At 40.7% G+C, this 26,442-nt stretch overlaps 1 protein-coding gene across 10 annotated transcripts in view; it reads right to left on the bottom strand.

The window, feature by feature from the left end:
* Positions 1–26,442, bottom strand: part of zfhx3b (zinc finger homeobox 3b) — a 313,149-nt gene that overhangs the window by 41,023 nt on the left and 245,684 nt on the right. For all 10 annotated transcript variants that reach the window (XM_077619318.1, XM_077619339.1, XM_077619324.1 and 7 more), the window contains one exon: positions 17,599–17,830. In XM_077619318.1, coding sequence (XP_077475444.1) covers positions 17,599–17,830 — 232 coding nt within the window. The remainder of the gene's footprint in view (positions 1–17,598; positions 17,831–26,442) is intronic.

The following is a 26,442-nucleotide window of genomic DNA, read 5'->3' as shown; positions in this document are numbered from 1 at the left end:
ACTTTATTCTGGTCCTGGCAAAAAGGATAGTTCTTGAATCACAAGCTCCCAGGTATTGCTTAGCGCCCCCACTACCATCGCTCCGCAACCCCCTCGGGGGCTCCACCACATTATTTGAGTAGCACTGTGCTAGGTTCAGTTCCACTTTTTTTAGTCAGTTGGGATGCAGTTTTCAAACGTTGATAATATACGTATACCCCAACATATCCTTTCTACAATTTACTAATAGAGCTAGTCACAGATTTATTAAACAATAAAATGATATTTTAGAAGAGCCTCGGTAATTAATTTAAACAGCCATCTGAGGCTCATGTATGGTGAGAAATTAGAGGAAGAAATGTGTTTTAAAAAGCAGTCTTTTCCATTCAGACAAACCAAATTTGTCAAAGACTTCCTTAAATGTGTCATCTATTTGTGTCATGAAGCTACAACTGTTTTAAAATGAGCCTGAACAATAACAGTACACGATTGTAATTCAGGCGTGGACATCCCCAACTTGAAATAACTCATCAAAAAACAATGCCAATGTTTAATCCTTCTGTTGTGTATCAGTAAACATGTCTTGTGGTTTGTCACCTGGCTCTGACTCACTGTTAACTGTTTGCAACTTTCAAGCTAATCAGGTTCTTCAACACCTAACATAAACCGAATAATATTTATAATTAGAAGTATAATTATAGTTAGTGAGCTAAAAATATACATGTGAGGAAGTAGACTAGACATTTAGATTAGTCTATTCTTGCAGTGCTGAGGAAAACATTGAAATTAAATTCAATGCAATCTTGGCTTTAAGAGTAGGAAAGGATGAATAAAAATGGAGCGAAGAACAGAGGTAACCCATCTTCACTTGCTGCAGATACCCTGCCCACGGTAATTGGTTTAGGGATAACATTAATTACCGCATTGCTCATTAATGGCCGACGCCTTTATTGGTCGCATTGATCAGCAGGACCTGTTAGCCATCATCCTAAGCAATGGTGGATGTAACAAGCTTACATATTGGCATACCAATTAATGCAATCAATTCCTGTCTAGATCTTGCTATTATCCTTTTCTACTCACCCCCATTACAATTAACCTTCTTTCTCCTATATCAATTGCATTTCACACTCAAAAATCCTCGTAAAAATAGGGGAACCAAAGGAAAAAACAAATCTTACAGGAAGCAACCAAACAAAAGTACTGAAATAATGATCGTCTCATCTAAATGTACTAACAAAGCAACTTTCTCATGATACAATTTGGGCCTATTTAATTGAACACAGAACCGATATGACCGATACCGTTGTAGGGATGGAAACAGGTGGATGAGGTGCAATTACTTTGTGTCATTTTTATGCAAAAATAGTTCATTGTTCTTCCTGTCCATTTTTATCAGATTCATTATATTCCTTATATTATTGTGGCACATTCCAATTTATTTATTTTTTTAAACATTGATTGACAAACAATGTTTCAGTCACTCAGTTCATACCAAAAACATTGACAGCCAATCAATTTCTAGTTCCGGGTGTGATTAACTATCATTCCCCACTCCAATATGCCCTCTCTACGACACAAGCCGATGCACATATGGAAAAAAAGAAAAGTTAAAGATTAAAATTTAGATTAGTAAAATAGTAATTCCGTCCCCAATGTTTATCCCAGAACAATATGGCAACAAAATCTCATTCTGCTGCAACCTGAGAGGAATACATCTGATTGTGAGGCAAGTCAACCTAATGTCTTTCAGGTCAGAATTGGATTCCGGGCCAACAATGTAGGAATGTGCTGGCCTGAAAAACTTTTTTCAGGTTGTTGTAGTGTTGCGTGGTGTGATATCAGGCATTCAATATTTTTAAAAACATACTTTACCATTTAACTCGTGTGGTAGACCTCACTACTTTCAGCTGTCCTTGTCACAGATCAATGCACTTTGAAAGAAGTCATTGATTACAACTTGAAATCCTGCACGCAACACTCGTGCTCCACGTTCTTAACAACACAAAGCACCGAGTGCTGTGTGGTATAGCGTCGTGAAATGAGGAGAACATTGGCAATGAATGAGGGAGCACGGTGTGATAACTAAACGCACACCATGACAAAGTGGAGGGATTTACCGTTGGGCCCGGAGCACTTCATTTGCTTAATAACAGATGATTCTATAAGAAAGTAGCTGCTCTAAGGCGGGATATCGCCCAACGAGGATGTCTCACTCGCAGAAATCCTATTTGAAGACAACACCTTCCCAGCACTCATCCTCCTCCACGCCTAAAACGATCAACGTGCATGACAGGCCCCATTAATATGACACCCTGTGTAACTTTGCTCTTTCCCCTTTATCCAACAGGAACAGAAAAACCGATAGCCACGAAAAGCATTGTGCTTTGACTGAGCATGTATCGGGCGAGTTGGCAATCATTTTAAAGTGGCGTCTCACGCATCCTGCTCTCAGAGGCAGTGAGGGAGACCCGGGAGGTGAACTTCCTCTATGCAAAATAAGTGTTCCTCAGTCCAGAACAAAAATAATGTAAATTCTAAACAAGCAAAGAATCCTCCAAAGCAAACCATAGTTCAAATTATAAGTAACACTATGATTTATTTAATAACTACTGGATGCTTTGTGCTCTGTACTGTATATTCAATTCCAGAAATTTGGGTACTAATAGAAACCAGTAAATTAAACTAAGGTCATTTGGGTTCTATTCATTTCCTCCACAATTCTGGTGATGCAAATAGTGCACTCTTTTTTTTTTTTTTAGCAAGCAGCACCACCTTTGGTGAACACATGTTAAATTTCAAAGAAGCAATAAAATACAATTAATCATAGTTTTCTATAAAGCGTGTCAGGGACTTTGAAAATATTGTTATTATTGCCAAATAATACTATGGGTTATATTTGTTGCTTTCACACTTGCGAAAATATTGATTTCTTGTCATTTTTGTAAATCATAAAAGATCAAAATGTAGATACAGAATATAAAATGACCACAATCGGAGCACGTATCTCACACAGCATTAACACCTCGAGCCTGGATTTGCTCACTGTGGGACCTCCTGAAGCAATGCACAAGTGGGTAGAGCAATTAACAATTTCATGCTGATTGCCTGAAGCATGTTTTGCTATGCCATAAAGATAATAGCGTGATGGGTGCTGTGCGGCGTCCCCCTCTCTCCATCCCTCCACCCCTGGCCGCCTCCCACCACTTCTGGTGTTCCTCTATTGCCTCCATCTCTCAATTCTCTGCTGTGCAATTCACATGTTGGAATGACGCTTTCCCCGCTTGCTTTATTAGAGACGCACTTCTGCTTAGATGGCGCGTTTAAGAAAAAAAATTACAGAAAGATGACTCCCCGAAGAGTAAACAGGGATGATTATTAAAGGGAAGGAGAAAACTAGTGTCGCGGTCCCCCACTGGCTTCTTGATTTGAAAGTCTAATTTGGCAGCCGCGCACGACAGGCAGGTAGACAAAAACAAACGGGTTCCGTTTCCCCAAGACAAATGGAGCATGCTTGGAGGGGCTGCTAGTGACCGCCCTCAGAGTCCTTGTTCTCCTCCCCCCTATGGTGTGACAGAAATCCACATTGAGCGCTGTGCAACAGGAACATGCATGCCACCTATTTGTCTATAAAACGCAACACACAAAAAAATGCTGAAAGGATGTGGCATGACTTTTGTATGCAGAGAGCCAACGACTTGAGGTCGCTGATTTAAAAATTTGCAAGCATTAGAAACTGTCAAGAGCCTAAGCAAGAGTTGGACATCTAACATTTTTCTTTCCCTTTTGAGCCGTCGTCAAACATGTGAGACAAGTGCTGTATAGTGGCAGATAGGGAACAAAGTTGTATATTGCCACGTAAAGAAACCGTATTGTTGTCAAGTATAACAAAAGTTTGTGTGCTGTGAAATGTATTAACCATTATAAAATAATCTTGTAATTAATTATTTACTAGAGTAGCATTTTCATAAAGCTGGTATTGGTGATAATGGAATGCATTTGTTTGTTTGTTTTTAAGCGTTAGGGGTACATACTGTATTCAAAACCGTAAACAACTAGTGTATTACGGACGGAACACACCGTGGTCATCTACGACCTCACAATTGCTTTGAACTTGGAGCCTCGTTGCAATTTGCCGACCATGTAAAAATGTATTCTTCTTCTGCGTAACGAAGTGAACAGCTGAAAGAAAATGATATCCGCAGCAGAAGTGGGAATTTATGAGGCACCCTGCCAATTAAAAGTATAGAATATAAATTCCCTATAATATTTTTTTTGCAGCTGCAAACGCTCTCTGCATTTTATAGTATTTTGGAACAAACCAAGCGAGCACTGCAAACACAAATAATAAAATATTGAACAGAATTAAGGCGCACCATCTAAGTATCTGGGCATCAGCGTTATTAATCACGTACGGCCGGCATCATTGTTCCTGCTGTGTGAAAACAAGAGCCAAAGACATAAGGAGGAGCTGCGGACAAAGGGTAGCGGCACCAGCCCCCTCTGGCCCGCCCCCCGTGACCCCCCTGCTCACCTCCCAGACTTCTGGGACTACGTGTGAATGTCCAGCTGGCGTACCGAGCACGCACACACCTCAACCCAACATTGCCTATGATATGACAAAATGCCATGTGTGTTTGTGTGTTCACAAGACTCACACTTAGAAATTGCAGTCACATCTTGGGGATGATAATTGCGGCCAGCCAATAAATTACTGTTGCCTCCACATCAATTATAAGCATCACGTCTGGCAATGAGGAAAATGAGATCTTATGACAAATTTCATGAGGCTGGGCTGCCCGGCAGCCTTTCTTAACATGCTACAGATAGCAATCCCTTATCTAGCCTCTGTAATGGGGAGCTACGGATAGAGAGATGGAGCAGCAGCCATTTAATTAAAAAGCTGGGGGTAGGGGGTGGAGAGGTGTAATTCATTGAAAAAGGCACAGGAAGGAGACAAAGCCTTTGTCTCAATACATATTTTAGTCCATATTGTCAGTCATCAGAGGCCAGGTTTATGTGAGGCGCCCTGTTCTCCTGCATTGTGTATATAGTATTTCTTCTCTTTTTTTCTTGTTTCTCTCCATTTTCTCCCTGTGTTTTTTTTCTACATATTTCCCTGGAGTCTACTGCAAGGTTTCCCTCCTGGGACACCTCGATACCCCCACCCCACCTTTTTTTTTTTACATTTATTTATTTATTTTTTAAAGAAATGACTACTCTGGACAGACAGAGGCACTGAATGAAATGGCCCCTGCACCTAATTGTATTCCCACCTGGGGATGGTAGGCAAGGGCAGAGGCTTCAAGAGCACAGCAATGAGGATTTATAGCAGATGAGGAGACGGGAAAATAAAACACCAAAAGGGATGGCTCTTAAATCTCATTTCCAGTGCAATATTCATTGTGGTTGCAATTGGGTACGCCGATAGAGCGCTGAAAAAACGACCGCTGTGTTCAAATTATAGCTGTACTCTCTACTAACATTTAACATCATTAGAAAATCATTAGAAAACCGTCATAAAACCTGGGATTATGACCAGAGCATTAAACACAATGATTATGCAGTGTGTTCCTTCTCTACTTTGCCTTGTAAATGTGATTTGCTGTGCTGTGGCACCCAAAGCACAGAACTAAGGATATTTTCTATAATTACTGGAACATTTGGAAAACATTGGCATGCATAAACCTATATACCATTAGGCATTCGTCTGCTCGTAAAAAAACATTTTCTATGAGATTTTGTGGGGGATATCATGAAAACATTTCCATGGTAATAACAATAATATTCCATCAAACCTATTTAATGTTGTAGATAAAATGAATTTTTTTTTTTGCATTTCATCCTATGAGAATGAAGTAGTCTTTTTAAAATCAACTAAAGGGAGCCTTTTCAAAATAATGACTGCAGTAATCTTAATTTAAGATTTTTTGTTTTTTAAGAAAAATCTCATGCCACACTTCAAAAAACAAACAACATCACTTGTATTATTGCTAATTCTGTCTCAATTTACTCGCAAATTGATGTAGTCTGTGTGAAATATAGGCCTGTTTAATTGAACATTAAGTACATCTATTTGCACGAGGCTATGACATACTCAGTTGTATGAATGGCAACACTTAACCCAAATACGATGTACGGTAATTGCACTTTTTTCTCTATCAAATGAAACAATAATGATTTTGCCTGTAGCTATACAATAAGTCACCATCATATGAAACTTTTATTTTCTTCCTCTGTGTTTGAAAAATATGTACCGTAAATGAAAAATAGCATTACTAGAAATTACAGGGATCTTTTAAAATGATTGAAACATTGAGAATTGTAACTTGCAATATGCCAACATTATGTGTGATTAATTAAAAACCATTCACTGAGCTAAAAATGCTGAAATATATTTGCATACATCGCTAATCATATTGTTGTAGTATAGTCAAGATGTCTCAAGTAGTTGTGCAGCAAAGACGATACGTGTTCTTAAAGGTATAGTCACGGTGGCTGGCATCCACATTAATCACCCCTCATTATGTTCTATGTTTTGCTTACAATGTCTATTATGCAGCTCATAAAGGCTAAGTGGCTCCTAAAGTAGCGCTACCAAGTATGAACGGACGGGTATCTGCTTTTCAAAAGAGCAAACACGTCTATACGTTCTCTATACTCTGATGTATGACTCTACTTAAAGCCAGCCAATAGTGTCAGAGTCGAGTCTTCACTTTTTGGGATTTCTCGGCAGCCCCATTATCAGGAGCAGCCATCAGCACAAAGATAAAAGATCCTAATGGAGCTGGCCCTCGTGGAGATGAAAGGTGCAGAGATGGCACACAGTTATGAATCTCTAATGCAGCCCGTGTTTGGACGCTAATGACTGACACACTAGGACGCATGGGGTGCGGGTCTCCTCCGCATTGTCCCTCAGGCAGAAACCTCTCACTTTGGAAAACCACAAGTCTGGCAAGGGTCGATAAGACGGATAAGAAATTTGTCATGGTTGAGTACGTCGACCACTCTGTAATTTACAAAATAATGCTGATTTAAAAACTGATATTTGGTTTAATTTGACCAGTAGGCGGTCTCATTGCAATGTCAGTCATATTGTACAGAAGGCGAATATATGGAAGCAAATGGTTGTCAGGCTTTTCAGCGTAATTGAAGTGACACTTATGAGGGCCAATGTTCTTTTGAATGCATTACTTGGCAGATATTCAGCTTTTGTCCCTTCAACTTTGCCAGCGAGAAATTACATCCATTGAATGACAGGCGGAGGTGGAAATATACACGGTGAGAAAGAGCAAGTCGTCTCTCCCAGCCCCTTTTCACAGAACCTAATGGATTGTGAGCACTTAATGCATTAATCAATCAATATCTCTCACTGTACATCAACAGTGCGACCAAGTTATGAATGACCTTTCTAACAAAAAAAGGACACTTTAATGCAGAGAAAATTACTCCTGGGTTAGTGACTTGGGTCCGGATTTTGTCACGCGTGATTACACCTTCACAAGGCGCAGGGCCATTAACGAAGCACTAACTGGACTCGTCAAGCTCATGCAACTTGCATCAGCTGCTGACTGGAGGCGGAGCCACTCTGTAACCTTGGTCGAGGCCTCAGTCAATCACCTGTTAGGACTGCTTTTTTGCAGCCACTGAAAACTAAATTCATATAATTTACTATGCCATTATGGGATATCAATGTCTTGCTCACAAGGTGTGAATGGTGAAATACTTTAGGTCCAGGGCTTTGTCACAATATACATGAATTGGCCCGATGAGACATCCTCAAAGAAACAGTGAGCATTTCTTAAGAATGTATTTTGTATGGTAAAAAAAATGGAAATATTTCCAGTAAATGCATTATTTAAAGTACGGATGATTGTCCAAAGAGAACAAAGGCAAGGAAAATATCCCACAGGGATGTTTAGGATGTAATTATCTATATTTGGGTGCTGCAAAGGAGACATTTCTCATGTGACCGCTTTAGTAAATGCAAGGGTGATGGTGGAGGTTGTCGCATTGGGGGGGGCATGTTTCTGAGCCCTTTTCTTAGCACTGGTCGAGCGTGGAAGTGAAGCAAAGAGACAGAGTGGAACGGATATGAACTGACTGCACAGAGGCGAAGAAAAGAAGGGCAAAAAGTAATGCTATTGTGACCACGGCACAATGGATCAGGAAAAAGTGACTGCAGAGGGCCCTTAAACAAAGACGCCATTGCCATTCCGTCCTCCCCCAGCCAATTAGATTCTTTTTTGGCATTTTACATGACAAAAACGGCCTATTTTTTCTAATTCGGGCCCCTGCACCACCTTAAATCCAGCCTCGGAACATGAGCCCGTTGGACTGACGTGACATGTGACATGGACGCCAACACACGGGCTCTGTTCTTCATTGTAAGCCTCACACACCAACATGTGCCCCATCTCACTTTCCCAAGTGCTTGAAATATTTAACATATACATGTCAGGCTCTCATTTCCAGTATACCTGCACACATCAGTCAAAGATAACACTTCATGCATCACAAGTTTTTTTTGTGGGCATGCAAAAGTAAAACATAGTCTGAGTTTCCAGTGAAAGTACCAAACAAACACTATTTTACTCAATATTGTTCACAGCTACATTAAAACATTTAGAAAAGGCTGTAATTCACAAATAAGTTGTCGTTTTCCATGCATTAAAAATACTTAGTCTACTCTATTACCCTTTCTAATGCTTGTGGTAGTGAACACAAGTTAGAAATGTTTCAGATCAGTCTGATGTAATTAGAGGCGGAAATGTTGCATAGAATTAATATGCAGTTGCTAAGCATTTTACACATGTAAACACTCCACTCAGTACATCAATGGGTAAAAAAATATTTCCTATTTATAAGCTGAATAATTCATTGCCGTATGTTCCTGGAGAAACATCAGTATGCTTACTTCCTGAGTTACACATATCATTACAATGCTGCAACGTCCGCAAAGTGAGAGTGACAATCCTCAGTGGAAAATAGTGGGAGATATTTTTCCCTGTATTGCATCTCTTAGACTTATAGAGAAGAAACTCCAACAGGGGAACAGAAATTGCAAGCCCTTCCCTCTCCACAGTGCACTGCAGCTGAACTTAATCGATGTGCTCTGCTGTTTGCTTACTGAGCAAGTAGCAAGAAAATTGACCTTTGCTGTCTTTCTAAACCGTGGATTATTCATCGCATTTCTTAAAGATGACTTCTTAGAATTGGTCCCAAATATTTCTCCCATTTTTATGTTTGAGTAAACTTAAGTCTTTAACTACTATTTATGGTGATACGACATCCAAATTATTTTAATATTTACGTTTAGCTCCCGATTATTCCCTTTGGTTTCAATAACAGAAGCGCTTGGTAACCCCTCCTTCAAAAAAGAGATCCCAATCTTTTTCATATTGTCTATTATAATTCTTTCAGATTTTTTAATAAACGTGCTTCAATTTATTTATTTATTTTAAATAGTATTTTTATACAATGATAGTATATAAGCATTAAAATAGCTATTATTCAAATAATGAAATGTACTGTATTATGTATTTTAGATTATGTATGTTTAGAGCAAAATAACGTGCTTCAATTTATTTATTTATTTTAAATAGTATTTTTATACAATGATAGTATATAAGCATTAAAATAGCTATTATTCAAATAATGAAATGTACTGTATTATGTATTTTAGATTATGTATGTTAGGACAAAATATGTGTAATTTTCTTTTTTGTGATGTACCACCTGAAAACCGTCAAACAAATCTGGCAATCTAGTATATACATATACATATAGCCTCTTGAGGCTCTCGTTTGTTTACACAGCATAAAGCTAGGCGACACAGGAATGCTAATGGATAGCCAGGAGAATTGGCTTGAGCAAAGGATGAGGTGGTTCAAATGTATTTCCTCACGAGCGAAGGATTACCTAAAATGCCATTCTCCACCTTCAATGACCTGACGTGCAGCAGAGCTTTCCTCCCACTCTTTTTGTGATTTAAAAAAAAAATGTTTTTAGGAAAACTCAAGCGTTTCTCTTCACGCACACTCCTCCTCCACTTCCCTCCTCAGGTGCTGCGCTGTCGGCCACGGCGTGAATCAATGACTGGTGCTCACGCCCACAGGTAAAGGTTAGAGAGGTTCTCTACTGAATTATTTCTGCATCTCTCCCAACGCTGCCATCTGCCCTACTGCTTTTATTTGATATGGTTGAGATGCTGGAGAGGACTCATTTTACTAATGCGAGACAAGGACATGTGCAATTTTGTGTGTGCGCGTGTCTATGCAAGAACTGTGATCGAGTCCATGTTGTTTGGCTGTAGGGATATTTTATACTTATACGCGTTGTGCAGGCTAACGTGTCAGAGTGGATAATGAATCACAACGTTTGTGCTTTCACATAAGTCTTTGTTTCATCTGGCTTCATTCTACTGGGGCCTTGGAAGTGTGAGGGCAACAAGCTGCAACACAGGGCATCCTTCACTCTCTGGTATTGTTTGGCTGTCAGTGAGGCCAGTCGTTTCCTCTGGGCCCAAGGGTGAACTCATCCATAGTACAGATCACGGCCTTTGATCCAACCCATCTCTTGGGGAGGACTAAGGGCCTTATTAAAAATGCCTAAATAAAACTTTCCTAGCCTAAACTCAATAGTTCCCAAACTTAAGTCATACTTCTTCTCTCATGGTGCCTATGGCCAAATTGAGACAGTGTGCATCTCTGAGAAATAAATAATGTAAAAATAAAATGTGAGTACACTCTCAGAAACTGAAGTAAGTGATTGTACTCAGAGGGGTGAATGGCTTGTCATTGGATTGGTAAACTCTAATGCATTGCTTTTGACGCCTGGAAATGTTGAAATTTTAGGGGATTTTTGTAAAAGCATAATTCAGTTCACAGAAATGGACCAAAGCATTAACCAGTACCCACAAAAAGTAGACCCATCAGTAAAAACAAAGAGGAATCTTATTGTTAGAGAACACGAGTGCTTTCGTAAATCAACCTATCAGAACAATTTTGTCTCTGTCACCTAATCTGTTGAATCTTCTGCTGTCTGCATGTTTCCCGAACCAGTGATTTTCATCATGACTGACAGCCCCTCTGGGGTCGTGGTCACTCCACGCGAGTGGCATATGGGGCAGACAGGCTCCTCTCAATACTTCCTTCTCCTCAAGACCCAATGAAACTCACACCAAACAGCGCCACATTCACGCTGACATCCAGCAGCAAAGTGAGGCTGAAAATAGAACTCATTAACACGTAAGAAGAAATGAGATGGCTGTCTCCTGATGGACTGTCTGTCTTTTGGATCAGCTTTCAAAACGCGGCTGGTCTAGTCATGATGAGCCAGGGAAACCAATATTATAATGTCCTGCCAAGCTCTGAAAATGGGCTTGATGACAGGCAGAGCCCCTCGTACCCGAACATAGCCCAATCTGACACCATGTCTATGGTGATATTATACAGCATGTTGGCATGCTAGTTTGAAGGCTTTAAATATTTATGTGTATATCATGTGGTATAAAGGGTGGCAGAACTGAGAAAAAGTGAATAGTGTTTTACTTAGAACATGAGTGAGAAATCACAGTGGCCAAGTCAAGATCAAAACATGTAGGTGTCATGTCCAAAAAGGGTTGTTCAAATGTAAAAAAAAATATGGTCGTGTAACAATGATAAAGAATGTGTGATGTACTGTTTGAGCTGCTGTGCCGGTCTGATTCTGAATGCACATTTTGTTTCGTATGGTCTGTGTGCCCTACGGCTGACTGGCAACCAGTCTAGGGTGTAGTCTGCAAATATGATCATATTAGAATTTTTGTTGCTAAGCTACCTAAGAGGTCGAGTCATTGTATTCAAAAACTTCCGAGGAAGTTTTCCAATCACCTTTTATCTAATTTTCAAAAAGACTGACACACACATGCACACTAACAAAAAGGCAATAAGGTCTTTCCCTTGGTCTGTAAGTTGGTATGGGGAACAAAAGACTTGCTTGCAGTGGGAGGGGCAGGTTGGTCATGCAGACAATGGGAGCTAAAGCTTTAAAGCCATCATTGTGGCTTTTTAATAAACATTGTTTCTGTAGTATCCTTTTCAAATAGAAAAGTAAAAGGGTATTTATGAATTTCCTGGCACGTTCCATGGACACCAAACAATTTCCTATGCCGTTTAGATGCCCTTCGGACAAGGATTAGGAGGCAGGCGGCTGATGGAGGTCTGACTGAGCTGCAGGCCTCTCTGGGGCCCCGACTCATCCCAGCCTGCACAGTCTTCATCTTCATATCCACTCTGCATCACTAGGGCAATAACCCTCCTTTATTAAAAGCGCATTGCACCACTGTCTGACTATGCAACATACTTTCAGATTGGCCATAATGTGGCACGGGCAGGATTCTAGTGGTTAAGGGCTACAATATCCTGTTTCTGGAAAGGTTTTCTTTGCGTCTTAACAGGCATGAATTGAAGAGAACATTCCAGAAATGGCTACTGTCTGTATCACTCTCATCTGTGGGGAGAAAAGGCTTAGGCATGACCTCTTGCACGCCATCAGAGCATGGCTTGACTGAACCCTGACATTACCTGGCTATTATAGTTTTAGTCTGGCCACTGGTTATGCAGACGGTTAAAATAAATAAAATAAAAATAGCGGCATCCAGCATATTGTGTGATGGAACGACACAAAGGATGAATACACAGTTTGATAAAAACAACATATTTGTTATCAGATTGCCCTGAAAGAATATGAGCTGGAAGAGACTTGCCTGCATTTTCTTCATTTGATACTGTATCTTTCGTCAAAGCCTATTTTGCAGCTTTTTGAATGTCTCAAGAATTATGCATGAGATAAAAAAGGGGGAGGAAAGAGAAATGCATCTGTTGTCAGGACAGGCCTCGCTATTAGGTGTGTGACCCTGGAAGTGCACCCCTTTTAGTGGAACAAGTAATGGATCTCATTTTGAATACCACTATTATGCAGTCATTTGTATGCATCCTTTTGTCTCATTTCCATTTAATAATGCACATGGCTCCACCGGCCAGTTTCTCAAACTGGTCATTAAAAGTAACACTGATCTAAACTGGAGGTTTAAACTCCGCTTACAAGCACCACTGGTGTGCTGGATGAGACAACTGCCGGGTTGCAGTCTAATAAACCCTTTCTGAACCAGTCTCTGCCCTTGAAGACCCCAGGTTTCCATGTCTCCACACTCGGCTAACAATGGCGTTTGGCCGTCCGTGTAGCCCAACTCCAACCTTCTCCTCCTCGGCTGACGGAGGCAGGGATTTCCTCCCGTGCTGAGAGCCAAGCCGTCACAGCCCAGAGATCAAGAGCCTGCCATCTGTGACTGTGGCAGATTTACAGCGGGAGCTAATCCACTGTCAGCCACGTTTGTTCTCCATCTTTGCTTCCGTTACACACACGTATGAATACGCATACTACATACGCATGCTTGGTGCCACCAGAGAGTTATACTTCAGCTTTATGTTGTCTGAATTTCGAAGAACCTCAACGATTCATCGAGCTATACCCTGGTGATCACACTTCATACACAACAGTTATCCTAAGTTCAAGTCTCACGCTGGCACACCAGACACAATCACACACACCTGCCAACCATGTTTTACTCTCCCCACCATACGATTCAAAATATCATACCAGATATTGCAAAATGGCTGCACCCACAAGTTGTGTCATTTTTTTGCATTTAAACATAATTTTCTCCATAATCAGAGGCTTAAGAAATCCTCTCTACATAACGATATTACATTAAGAAACTGTCTGTTTCAGGAATGTCATTTATACAAGGCATTTTTTTTGCACCTTCAACTCGAACGACTGGCTCATGCTTATATTTCAGTGCCACTGACGGCACTAGACGTCCGATCCATTTTGACTGGGAGGTCTGGGAGGGAAATAGCCTGGTTAAAATGGATCAGAAATCTAGCGCCGACAATAGAACCCAATGAGTAAAAGTCTGCCCTATAAAGGGTTAATGAGATACTACAATACAGCAGTAGAGACTGGTGTTGAATTGTATTGCATTAGTGCTGTTGCATAGTTGGTCCTCCCACAGTAAATGATTAACTAAACTAGAAAGCACTCACAGTATGAGAAGGTGAAATTCTACACCTGGCCGATTAGGTGTGACTGCCTAAATTTTGTATTTATGTACCTCCACAAAAAAGGCAGGGTCATTTCCTTGGCTATATTCTGACTAACTAAATATGACTGATGAATGAGAAAGTACAAATTATTAGGCACAAAAAAGCACAATTAAAGCACTGCAAATGGCCATTACATAAAAAATGCAGGACAAAGTGAACTTTTGAAGAGAGTTGGTCTTTGAGTGTACCTAATTAAATGCAGACTAAGTGCATTTCTGCTAATGACCTATTCTGGCTCAGTGTGTGCAGTTGTCGTAGTAGTTAAAAAAAAAAAGAGTGGCTTTTCGTCGAGCGTCTGTGCACAAAGGGCAGCTGTGTGGCTGGGATCCCACTGAGGCCGTCTTTGTTTCACCCTAAGATAAAGGGTTAAGGAAGACAAATGGAGGCGGGGCCACTGAGCAACTTGCCTTAGCAGCACATTGTCAGTATGAGTAAGAGTTAAAACAATGGAGGCCTTTATTCCTGTGCGAGTCTAATTGGAAAGAAGCTCATTTCTGCTGTATTTGCTCTCCTCAGACATCCAACATGGAGGGAATATGTGGCATCAAATCCCCAGAGCCTACATTTCCTGCACCCTCATTGGAAGCATTAATATGCAAAGTGGGCGGATGGAAAATGCAGACAAGGCTGCATATGGGCCCGTCTCATTTCAGTCTATTACTCATGAAAATGTCATAGAAAGGTATTAGTTGACAACCACATATAATTGACGGTTCTCTTCCTCGACTGTGTCATTTTGGACATTTTTTGGGAGGGGAAAGAAAACAAAAACTAGCAACCAAAGCGCTCGCACAATCACAAAAAAGCAACGGGCCAGAGAATTTGGTGACCCACAATTCCGAGGGCAACTTTGTTTTAACAAGCCAGGCAATGTTCCAACACTTAGCAAGTATGCTCCAACCACAAAAGAGAGCCATGTGTCGCACAAGTACTAATGGGGAGGAAATTAAATATTACACTAAGAGGGAATACGAGGTTCAGCTGTGCGAGGGGGTGGAGCTATGAGGAGGTCTGCGGCAGTTTATAAGCAATATTACACTGCGGGAACTTGCCAAGTGAAACGAAAGTTTACAGGGCTGGACATTTAAAACAACTCTGTTTTCACTAAAGTTGTACCTCACAATTTACCGTAATCGTTTTGCTGCAACTACTAAGATAAATGAACCCTGAACTTGACAATATGAAGAAAATCAGAACTTGCCAAAGTTGTGCTACTCCTTTAGATGATATTGCAGTACAACCTTTCTCTAAAGTCAATTCATGAACCCAGACTATTAATAAGCGTGGAGCCAGAGACATCCGTTTTTCATCAGAGGTACAGACTACTCTAGAGGTTATTTAGTGAGAGAGGCCTTACTTTTGGTGGGTTAGATCATCAGAACATAGTTAAACACACTCTAAAGCTTCAAGGCACACTAAAATGACATACACGGTCCCTACGGTGGAGAAACTCCCTTTTGGTGTCAAGCCAATTGGCTAGTGAAAAGGTCATGCAAGTACAACGGAGCGTTAGGATGGCGTAATTGCAAGACAACATTATTTTTAGCTACTTTGCAATTTGATGTGCTCTTTCAGTAACTGTACTGTACCTTTTAAGCAATATCAATGGCCTCACTTACTAAAGAATGCATATTAGTGTTCTTACTCTTACTCTGCTCTTGGTTAATAAGCACGCATTACAGTTGATTCGTGACATGTACGCACCAGCCAATTTTCTTCTCACTGGTGCAGATATGCGAGTCTATCGGAATTTATTTTAATTGACGGTTGTGGCTGCAATCTGAAATCTGCATAAAACTATTTGCCTAAAAATAATTTTAACTTAGCTACTTAACGTGCTGCTATTTTTTTATTGTAGTGTTGCAAAGTTTTGTCAAAAATGGAAACCTGTATGTGAACAACAGAGAACTGTTTATTTCACAGTTATCCAGAGCTAGAGAGATTGTGTGAGGAGGATTTTTTTTTGCAGTGTAAGAAAAGATTGATAAATCATTGTCCATCCAGCATGTCAAATTTTCATATCCACATTTCAACCCCTATTCTTTATTAGAACCAACAATTGCACGTTCCCATTATAGCACGACTGAGTCTAAAAATGAAACGATTCCACCAAAGAGAGTGGCAAGCAGTTGTGTGTAAGTGCGTGCGATACTATCCAGTCACACCAAAGGGTTCCATTAGCTGTAACCTTCGGCTTTCATCCATTAAAGGGGTTAAAGTGGGCAAAAAGCACATCAAACACTGAATAAGAAAACAAAAAGTGGATTGATAAGCTCATCCGCCATGGAAAAAAAATAACACATACGTATGAACTCCACTACAAGCTCCACTCTCATCTGCACAAGAAAGGCAAAGTAAATTCTTCACCCTTTTAACCTAAATAGCCTTTCCTCTTGCTTTTGCATGTTCACTTGTCCACTGTACTGTAGTCATTAACATATTTGGAGTGCAGTGAGCAGAAAGCTTAATTGTCCCTAATTGCTGGGCTAAATATGTTCTCTAATGATTTGCTTCAGATCTGCGACTGCCTTTTGCGCAATTTCCCGGCCGCTGGCTTCATTATCCCTGCCTCCATGGAACAAAGCTTCTTCACAGCCTGGCCTTTTTTCTTCCATAACCCAGACTGAGTATGTGTGCAAGGGATGTAATGGCTCCCTCTTGCCGGTACTCACAATAGATCCCCTTTGTGAGGGCACCCGAGTTAAAGTGATTAGAAAACCAAATCTCTGCAAAGAAAGCGTGTTAATTGACCACAGTTCGCTCATCCCAATCAGTCTATATTAAATGAGCAGTCTGGGCACTTTGTTTTAGCCTTCCCATTGAGTTTTTTTCGACTGATGGCCTTCGATGTCTTGATATAGCTGCCTCTTGACATTTCACTACTCCATCATATTTAAAGACAAAGTAACACGAGGGCAATATATATATATTTTTTAGGGGATAGCGAAAACTAAAGGGTAAAAAGCATTATGACTCAAATGTTTATTTAACACCATATTTTCACACATTATATGACTAGTGTGCATGTATTAGCATCATAGTAAGTTGTTAAGTAAACTGCAGAAAAAACTTGAAACTGAGATTAGTGTTAGATTTCACATCCCAAAATTAGTAAGTTTTTCTTTGCAAAGGCAGAATTTGGATCGACTTTATGAAGCCAATTTGGGGAAGGCTCATATTGAAAGCAATATCCACACAGGTGTGCTTGGAATAGATTTGATAAACCTGGTAGCCCAGACTTAAATCCCATCAAACACTTTTAAAAGTGAACAATATCGTACGTCTATTGTGATCCTGACTCTCGAAGCTCTCACGGTCAACACAAGTGTTGTCGAACCTCATAAAAGGTTAACAAATAAAAATGACCAGAGATCCACTTCAACGTGCAACTAACACATGCGCTAATTTATATGGTTGAGCCACAATTTCGTCCACATTGTCAATGGAAGAAAAGAGGGAGAGGTCTTACCTGTATCCGAAGAGGGGCATTTGCGAATGGTGAAGATGGAGCTGAGATCTTCGTCGTCCTCCGGCAGGCCCTTCTGCAAACGCTGCAGCTTCCTAAGGCTCTCGCTGCGTTGGTGCTTCATGGAGCGCACATGCTGGATCAAGTTGAGTTTGGCCTTGGTCGAGTAGTTGCACAGCACGCAGTGGTAGTAGCAGGCATCGCCCTCCACCGCGTTTTCGTGCTGCTGCAGGTGCTGTTGGATGGAATGGAGAGGGAGACGGTGAGAGGAGAGATGAGTGAGAAAGTGCTTCTTTTGGATGGCACTTTTGTTCGCACGGTTGGCAAATGAACAAATCAATTCCCAATCACGGTCCTGTTGTTTAACATCCACCCCTCTTACACTTCAGAACAACTGTTTGGACTGTGCACTTTGCCGGCATTGAGTGTCTATATCAGCGCACTAACAGGACAGGAGAGGCCTGAGTGGGAGGCGGGGGAAGGCTTTGGTGTGGACGCACAAATCTCCCAAGTGTAAAGGCGGACAGCGGCGGCATCGGCTACACTTCAGAAGCTGTGAGCTCGGAGGTCCGGCACAGGGAAACGAACATCGATTCCCTTCACTCAACTCAAGCCTCCCGCCTCTGAAAAGGAAACTCCAAACATCTGCCTGTTTCACGCTTGGGATACTAAATATTGATCACGGCGAGTTAAATCCCAGCTTTATCATAGTGCGCGGCACGCAGGCCTAGAGAGGCAGGAGGGCGACCGGAACATTTTGCAACAGGAGGAAGACTGCCAGGGGACAGTAAATCAGCATCGCTATTGACATGTCACCCTCATCTCTTCCTCAGTGGCTAAACAGAGACCCTCATGCTTGCCTTCAATTTTTATCCAGCACTATCAAAATATACCCTATGTGACGCCACACTGCCACAAAGTCTTGTCACCCCTAAGCTTCCAGTCTAATTACCTCCTGCATTGCTCAATCAATGATGCAAGACTGGACCTGGTATGAGCAAGTGGGTTATTGGCTATTATCCTAAAGTATCACATTGACTACTTCTTAAAAGCCCCTCGCTGTACGTGGAAACTCGTGCTGTTTCTGTCATATGACACCCTGACATCCCACTCTGAGGATGTCCAGCTGGGAGTTTGATGTAACTGCAATCAATGTCAATCAACACATGTTTTTCATTGGTGCCGAGTTTAGAGGAAGAAATGCCATATGTATATTGTTTATTTGGACGCTGGGCTTTGAATTTGTATTAAATTAACATTTTCCAAGATTTTTCCAATTAGTTGAGTCAACAGACACTCAACATCATTTTGAAATTGACTATTTAGCGATATCTGAAGAAAATATATTTTGCATCACGGATGGAAAACGTGCAACTAAGCCACCACTGGGCTACATTTAACACGTTTTAATGAACAATAAAGTTGACTATTTTTTCAATTCTTCTAATTCAGAGTGGTAAAGATTCAAGATGCAATAAAACTCACTCCACTCTGCAAAGCCAATACCATACACACACACACACATCCTGTATAAAACTTGAACTTCTCTACAAGCTCATCAATCTCCACTGTCGTCATCTTATAAAGTCTCTGAAGACGAGAAGAAACTGAGCTAGATGCCCTGCGCACATCAGCAATTTAATCACTTTCCATTTGAATCAGTTTGCTAACAAACTTACAAACTTTGTTGTAAACTTGTGACACTGCGGCAGTACTGTATTCCATTACCATTTTCTTTTATATTTGTGTGTTTAACACCTAAAATGTGCATTAAGACGCCACTTCCAGGCAAAATGAAAAGGTTTTCAACCTTTTTTGTGAGCCCCTCAGTGCAATGTAATACGTTATTAGGTGATTGCAAAAGGCTATGTCTCTGCATGCTCTCCTTTCTCTCCTCATTTGAAGCTATCCATGATGTCATGAATAGGTGTTGGTGGATATTATGAGCCTACCCCTCCCCACCTGCTTTTCCTCTGTGCACAAATATTGCATCGGAAGTGAGGCGTAGAAACCTGAGAGATTTGGTAATAGACAACACCAAATCCATCATGCGAACCTCTCATAGTCCTAGCAGATGTCCTGAATTAAAACAAATTCCTACTGAAAATGACTCACAGCTCCAGAAATCTATGTCAAGCTGGAGAAGGAGAAAAAAATGACAGCACCTGACTAAAACTTCAAAGCTAGTCTCAGGAGGTAGGGGAAAAATGCTGGGAGTTTTATAGTTTCCCATAAAAAACCCAGGGTTTATATAGGAGTAAACCTGAGACCGCCTACTCAAGAATCGGCCATAATTCACCCGCCGACTGACTGGCCAGGACTGGGGTCTCAGCAGAGCTAAAGGCGGCTCCTTCCAGCACCCATAGCCCTGTCTATAACATCAAACGGTTATAGTAACTGTAATACAGCACTTGAACCACCTCTGCTCTGGCCATGACCCCAGTCAGCTCCCAGTCAGTCAATGCGGTGGGAAATCAACCGGGATGACAATCAGTCAAGTGGCTGTCTCTCTCTCATTTCACTTCTAAAACTAGTGAGGCGACATGATCAAATAATGCAATTGAATTTATTGGGAATTGCAGTTTATTGCAGTTTGTCTGACCTCCAACTCTCTTTCACATATACACACTAAAATAATGCATAAGACAGACAGAACTATGTCTGTTTCCTATGAATCTGCAATGAAGCCCCTACTTGATAAATCACCACCAAATGGAGTGCAGGAATTTACCAGTTAATGAAAAAGTCATGTTAGCTGGAAGGAATTGTTATGCATGGTTCTGAGCTTTCTAATCACCTGATGGAGGCCAACAGAAGGGGTGCTGTGGAGCGGAGGGGGGTGGGGGGGAAGTTTGCCATGTCAGTGTCATGGATTCAATAAGTGTAGGACTGCCTCAAATGCATTCAACACTAGTAGTACTTGTGGATGGTAATCTCATCATCATTAATCATTTTCAGATGACACAAAAATTCAGTTCGTGTGATGTCAAAGACAAGAAAGCACTGATACGAGAATTATATGAGATGAAAGTTACCAAAAGAAAACAAAACAATAGAAGGATTTAAAATATGCTTTAGAATATCATCCATGTGTGTCTTTTTGAGTGTGTTTCAATACTTTTGGAATAAAGTCTAATGTTATATACTGTAAATTAGATAAGTTTAAATGAACTCGAATGGCTGTAAAGAAACGCTGCATACTGCATATTGAACAATGCAAAAAAATCATTTCTTTTTCAAATGATTTTGTTAAAATATCATTTTCTATTATGTTTTAAAAAAGAAATCATGTTAATGATATTTGTTATGTGGAAAGGTTTATTCCAAATTCCAAATGATATAGTAAGGTTAAAAGTAGATGACATGATGATTGAAAAAACACCTAACTGCTCTACATTTACACTGTTATGCAATGTGATTGGTGTTGAAAATCATGGGTTGCTTAGGCAATTTAAATTACACCTTTAAAATACCAGATTATGATTTGCTATTCTCGTGTGGTATTCTTCGGGGCTAGATTTTACATGAGAGCGTTTTTAAAAGTTACACAAGTCTATGATGGCTTATCAAAGCTCTTTTCGTAGAGGACCTTCCCTCTCGCTGTGGAGGCTGTGGCGGTTGCTCTATGCTTTTTTTCAGGTAAAGTAAGAGAGGGACGGGGCCATGTTGGCACCACCCCGTCCTCGCGCTAACAACTCCACGGTGCACCGTGCCCTTTGAGTGGGCACCGCACGCATGTATCCGTTTCACCACCCACCTAGAGCGTGGCATACATCTGCATTTCCATCCACTTAAACACAAGTAAAAGTGCACCTTTAACACAAAAAAACTGTGTGGTTGCTGAGAGCGTCCGACTCACACAAGATGGAGCTGGGTATTACTGGAAGGGTGGATGGGAGACAGAGAGACGGTAATTCCAAAGAATGTGTCCCGGTGGAGCTGTATAATACAGCGTACACAGAGAGACACAAATAAAAGTATGGACAAAAAGCACAACAATATATAAACACACATGCACAGACTTGTGCACGCACACAAAACCACAAGCCATTAAGTTCATACCCTGATTTCCACCATTACATTTGGCAGTGCTGTTAATACAAAATTAATGCATTAAAACAGATGGCTATCTGTGAGCTAAATAGCTATCAATTCTAAGGGAGCTGCCAAAGCTTCCCTCTTAGACAGTCAGAGGCTTTGCTTTTGCAATTGCCTTGCTATCTGCCTAATCTCTGAGTTTTTTCAATCTTATGGTGCCAAACGTTCGAATGTGCCACATGTAGTCGAATGTTGAGGTGACCTGATATATGAGTTTAATTATTCCGTGACCACACTGGTAACTCAAACAACTCTTATCTCAAATCATGTAATCATAGCCCCGACACCCTGCTTAAGAAACGCATAGAAATGGTATTCATCCATTTCAGTTTGACCAAAGACTGTGGTAGAGAAAGTCATGATAATGGTTAAAGCGGATTGGATATCTGTTTTAACATGCTCGGTTTGACGAGCATTGAATGATGATGTTTCAGTGCCATTCACAGCAATCGAAGTCCATTTAAGTGATCTCTCCCAGCCCTCCCAGACAGAATGAACTGGATGTCATTCACTGTCAATGGCAGTCAATGAGTTAAGTTATGAAATAACATTGAGTTCATTTATGAAATATCTTTACAGCTCTAGGAAACATGTTCAGTGTTGTAAGTGGCAATATGTTACTCATGTATAGTCAATTTGAGCAGCTTGGGTTGCTATAATGTCGTCAATGGTTAAGTTGAGTGCTGTTTTTGAAAAAGTGAGCACAGTCCACTGCTACACACAACACACATTCTGATCTTGCTAGTCAAAGCACAAAAAAATCTGTCCGCTGGGATGACAAAATAAATAAATTAAACAACAAAACTGTGGTTTCAGTCTTACTGTCAGACAAACACATATGTGGACTATATTTGTAGCTTCCTGTTACATCAACAAGTACAAAGTGTTTGCACAACTGCTGCCAAATTGCCGAAGGTTCTAAATCAAGATTATTTATCTCCTTTAATGACGATGACAAATGTTGGAAGAGGAAATCTCGCGGGTGAAAATATGGCTGTGGCTGGCGGTGATTGCACATTTGCAGACTGAATTTGACTCTGGGATTCCCCTGGAATGAAAGCAGGTTATTTAGCGAGGCAAAGCAGAGCGGAGCCGGGCTCGGGATTCCGGGTCTGCCAACAGCACCGTCAACAGCTCGCGACCGTAGAGGCCCCGCTGGCTTCCAAGTCTGGTGGCTGCTTTGAATTAGGCCCAGCAGGCTGCAACATGCCTCAAAGATAGCTTATGGTGGAAAGGAGGGCTATTCCAGGACTGGAGTGGCAACAGAAAGCCTCCTCTTTCTCATTCTCACTCTTGTCCCCTCTCTTTTTTACTCCCCTTAATGCATGTCATCACTCCACCCAATACTGGTCTACTTCTAAAAAAATGCTTCCTCTACTTGCTTAGACATGATCCATCACTACCGGCGAATAAAAACAAGCTGTATATTTATCTTTGGGAAGGAGGGAGAGAAGCAAAATGGACCTGTGGGCCGAGAGGTAAAGATGAATGTCTTCAGGTGTCCTTAGAGAGAATGCCTTAACGCAAGGCTATGAAACAAAGTAGTAAGGGAAAACAAAAGGTGGGGTGGTGTATATGGCTATGCTTTAAAGACAAAACAGTGAGCCGTGCCTCACACCCACCACTGTTATTTTAACATTAAATAAAGCAATGATTATTGAATTCTGTTCAAATGAGTAAGATGCTGGAAAGTAAACAATGGGAACCTAATTGCAGAAGGAAAGAAATCAATGAAGACACAAATACGGGCCTTGTTGAATATTTATGCTGGTATGTGTTATGTGAAAGCATTTGTACATTTGTTTATATATCAGAGCTGTAAGGCAGGATCCTTGCATGTCCACTGGCATCTTGCTTGAGCAGCGGACCGTTCAATTTGGTATGATTGTAATTTCTTGTGTGAAATATGCAATAATGTATCTTCATACAAAAGACACAAACGATATAGGCTACACGTACATGAGTAGCGTGAAAGTGAAAATACGAAGATGTGTCATATTGAAAACATTTTTTACTAACGTCTCCGTTTTGAAAAAAAGTGTGCTTTTAATCCAATAGTAGTAATGCATAAGACAACACATATACTGTATAAAACATGTTGTGCTTTTTGTGTAAACGTGTTGTTCCACAGATGGCAAGTAGTATTCTGTAAAGCAAGTCACTACATGTCTTGACAAGGTGTGAGCGAAGACAGCGTTTGCCTTAATGATCACCATACTGGACTTCCGTGGCGACAGGGCAGTTTCAAAAAAGAGAACGTGTCAGTTCTTGGTGAGACTAGTGGGTGCATTTCAGGAAATTTCACTCTTGCACTGCTATAGATTTAGGTTACAAAATACTTCTAAAATATACAAAGAAGTCCATTTTAATTAATTTGTTCAGTACTATGGTGACAGCACTGTTTTCAAATAACAATTGACAAATAATTCACAGGCATATTTGAAAGAATACACAATGACATGTATGCGAAAAAGTCACTTCTTAAAGCAAGTTTTGCTTCGCCACTGGGTAAATATCGTCGCACTTTCAGGACAAGGCTCAAGATTGGGACAAGGATTGATTTGTGAGAACATGTCAACGTGACCACACTTGGACAGACGGAGGTTCCCAATCCATTGGTAATATAATGTACGTTAAAATGTATACTGTGTTGAAAAGGGGTTGAATAATGCACTTGTCCATAAGGACACATAAAACAAGGGTTGGCTATTTTTTCTTTCAATAATGCCAGGCTAAAAAATGAAGGCCCTCAATCACATCACCAATGTGTCCAGATAATTCATGTGCAAGTGTCTTTGAAAGGCCAGAAGGGGGAAAGCATGCATGTGGCGCTGAGATCAATGGTCCTGTGTGGTGATAACGAGTCTGAGTCTATGCCCACAGGAGCCTCATGCCGCCATCCAGGGTCTCGCTCATTAGGAACATTTGGATAAGCATGGTCATACATACATAATACACACTTGTAATCGTATCCAGATAAACACATTTCGCCACTTCTTAATGAGCCGGGCCTTGCTTTTGTAACCCAACGGATTGACAATACAGAGACAGGAAATGTCAACCCCCTCCTCCCAAATAGAATTGAAAAAAAGATAGATTGTCAGCTGAAGCCATTTTCTGAAGGTAGCTAATTAACAGCTTAACCTCCCGATGTGTTTATTAAATCTGTTCTGGCATGAACTTGCCAAAATTGTAGTACAATATGTCAGCCTGGAGGGGGTTGGAACAGGGTGGAGTCAATGGGGGCACCCAAACAACAGCAGCAGACAACTGACTACTGGCAATGTACCATCTGGAAGCTGAACAGAACAACTCAGGACTTGCCCGTCTACTTTTCTCTATTACCGAATTCTGAAGCGACAGCTTTCCATTGGGGTGAATTTGCTGAGCTAATGTTGTGGTGTATATGCTCCCAGTTTGATTCTGTTGAATATATCTGTCTTCTTGGGCAGGGCAATCTCTCAACAAATCTTTAACAGTTGCATTGAGCGTCAAGTGAAACTAGTGACAACTTAAACGTTGTGTCATTTATTTTTACATGAAAATGACTACACCTACAAACATTGCATTTTACAGTCCTTTCTTCTGGCTATAAATCTGAGCCAGCAAATGCAATAAAATGTGAGCGGCATGCAATGCAGCTAGCGAGTCATTGGTGTTGTTGTTGTTTAAGAGAATGTTGGGAATAATATCCCAAATTGAGTTAGCCTATGGGCCTAGCTTCAAACCAATGGTCATCCTGTTTTCTGCATCCTACTTTCAAACACCGAACCGTTCATGCCTTCTCCCAATATATCTGTCACCCTTCTTTTAGGTCTTCTTGCTCTTTTGCCCAGCTGCCATCATGATAATCTTTCTACCAATGGACTCACTATCACTCCTTTAAATCTTCCATTGATTTCCAATCCTATCAAACTTGGGTCTTCTGAAAGACAAACTCAACCTCATCTCCATAAACTCCACCTGTGCCCTTAAGCTATTCAGTAATGACAACCTATGTATAACAACAGTCGCTAAGTAGAGAGCAGACCCACTACTCAACAAATTAAATTATAATTGTAAATGGGCCAAAATGAAAGATTCAGATCCAGCTATATAAGTGAGTCCAAAACTGAATTTGGCTTTACTTTTCCAGGAAAAAATAGGCAGAAAAAAATGTTGTTTGATGTAAACGAAAGATAGAAATTTAGTGATTCAAGGAGCAAGTGAGTTTGGAACAAAAGGGTGCTGTATTAAGGCGCAAGCAAACACCACTTGCAATGATTAATGCAGTCAATGTGAATTAAATGCAGAGCAGGAACATGACCCAAACACAATTAGTCTGGGCGAACAAACAGCACATGGACATGAATGCAGATTCATTGCTATGCGTTCCTGGGCCAATCAGCAAAACTAAATGAAAAGGATTGTTCTCATCTGGATGGGCAAGTCAACATGTCCATCTTGTGTGTCCACTTCCTATTTTTCACTGGTTAGCATGAATCAAGAAGACCTCCATGTTCAATTACAAATTGGTCTTGTATTTGTCAAACATGCGTTCCATGATTTTGAAAGACAACGGTAGTAAGCAAACCGGAATAAGGTTTCCGCGGGCTCATATTATCTTGCTTTCACCCCTGGTGTCCTTGGTTTGGTAGTGTAAATATTTTATCACCTCTTAATTGGTTGTTGCTTCAGGTTACGTAATAAGGCTGCGGTAGCTGGAACACTGTATGTTTTCTAACTATGCAGTATACTGTTTAATGTAAA

Source organism: Stigmatopora argus, chromosome 2 (assembly GCF_051989625.1).
Source record: "Stigmatopora argus isolate UIUO_Sarg chromosome 2, RoL_Sarg_1.0, whole genome shotgun sequence".
NCBI lineage: Eukaryota > Metazoa > Chordata > Actinopteri > Syngnathiformes > Syngnathidae > Stigmatopora > Stigmatopora argus.
The sequence above is the reverse complement of the archived record's forward strand: the minus strand, read 5'-3'. Positions and strand labels throughout refer to the sequence as shown.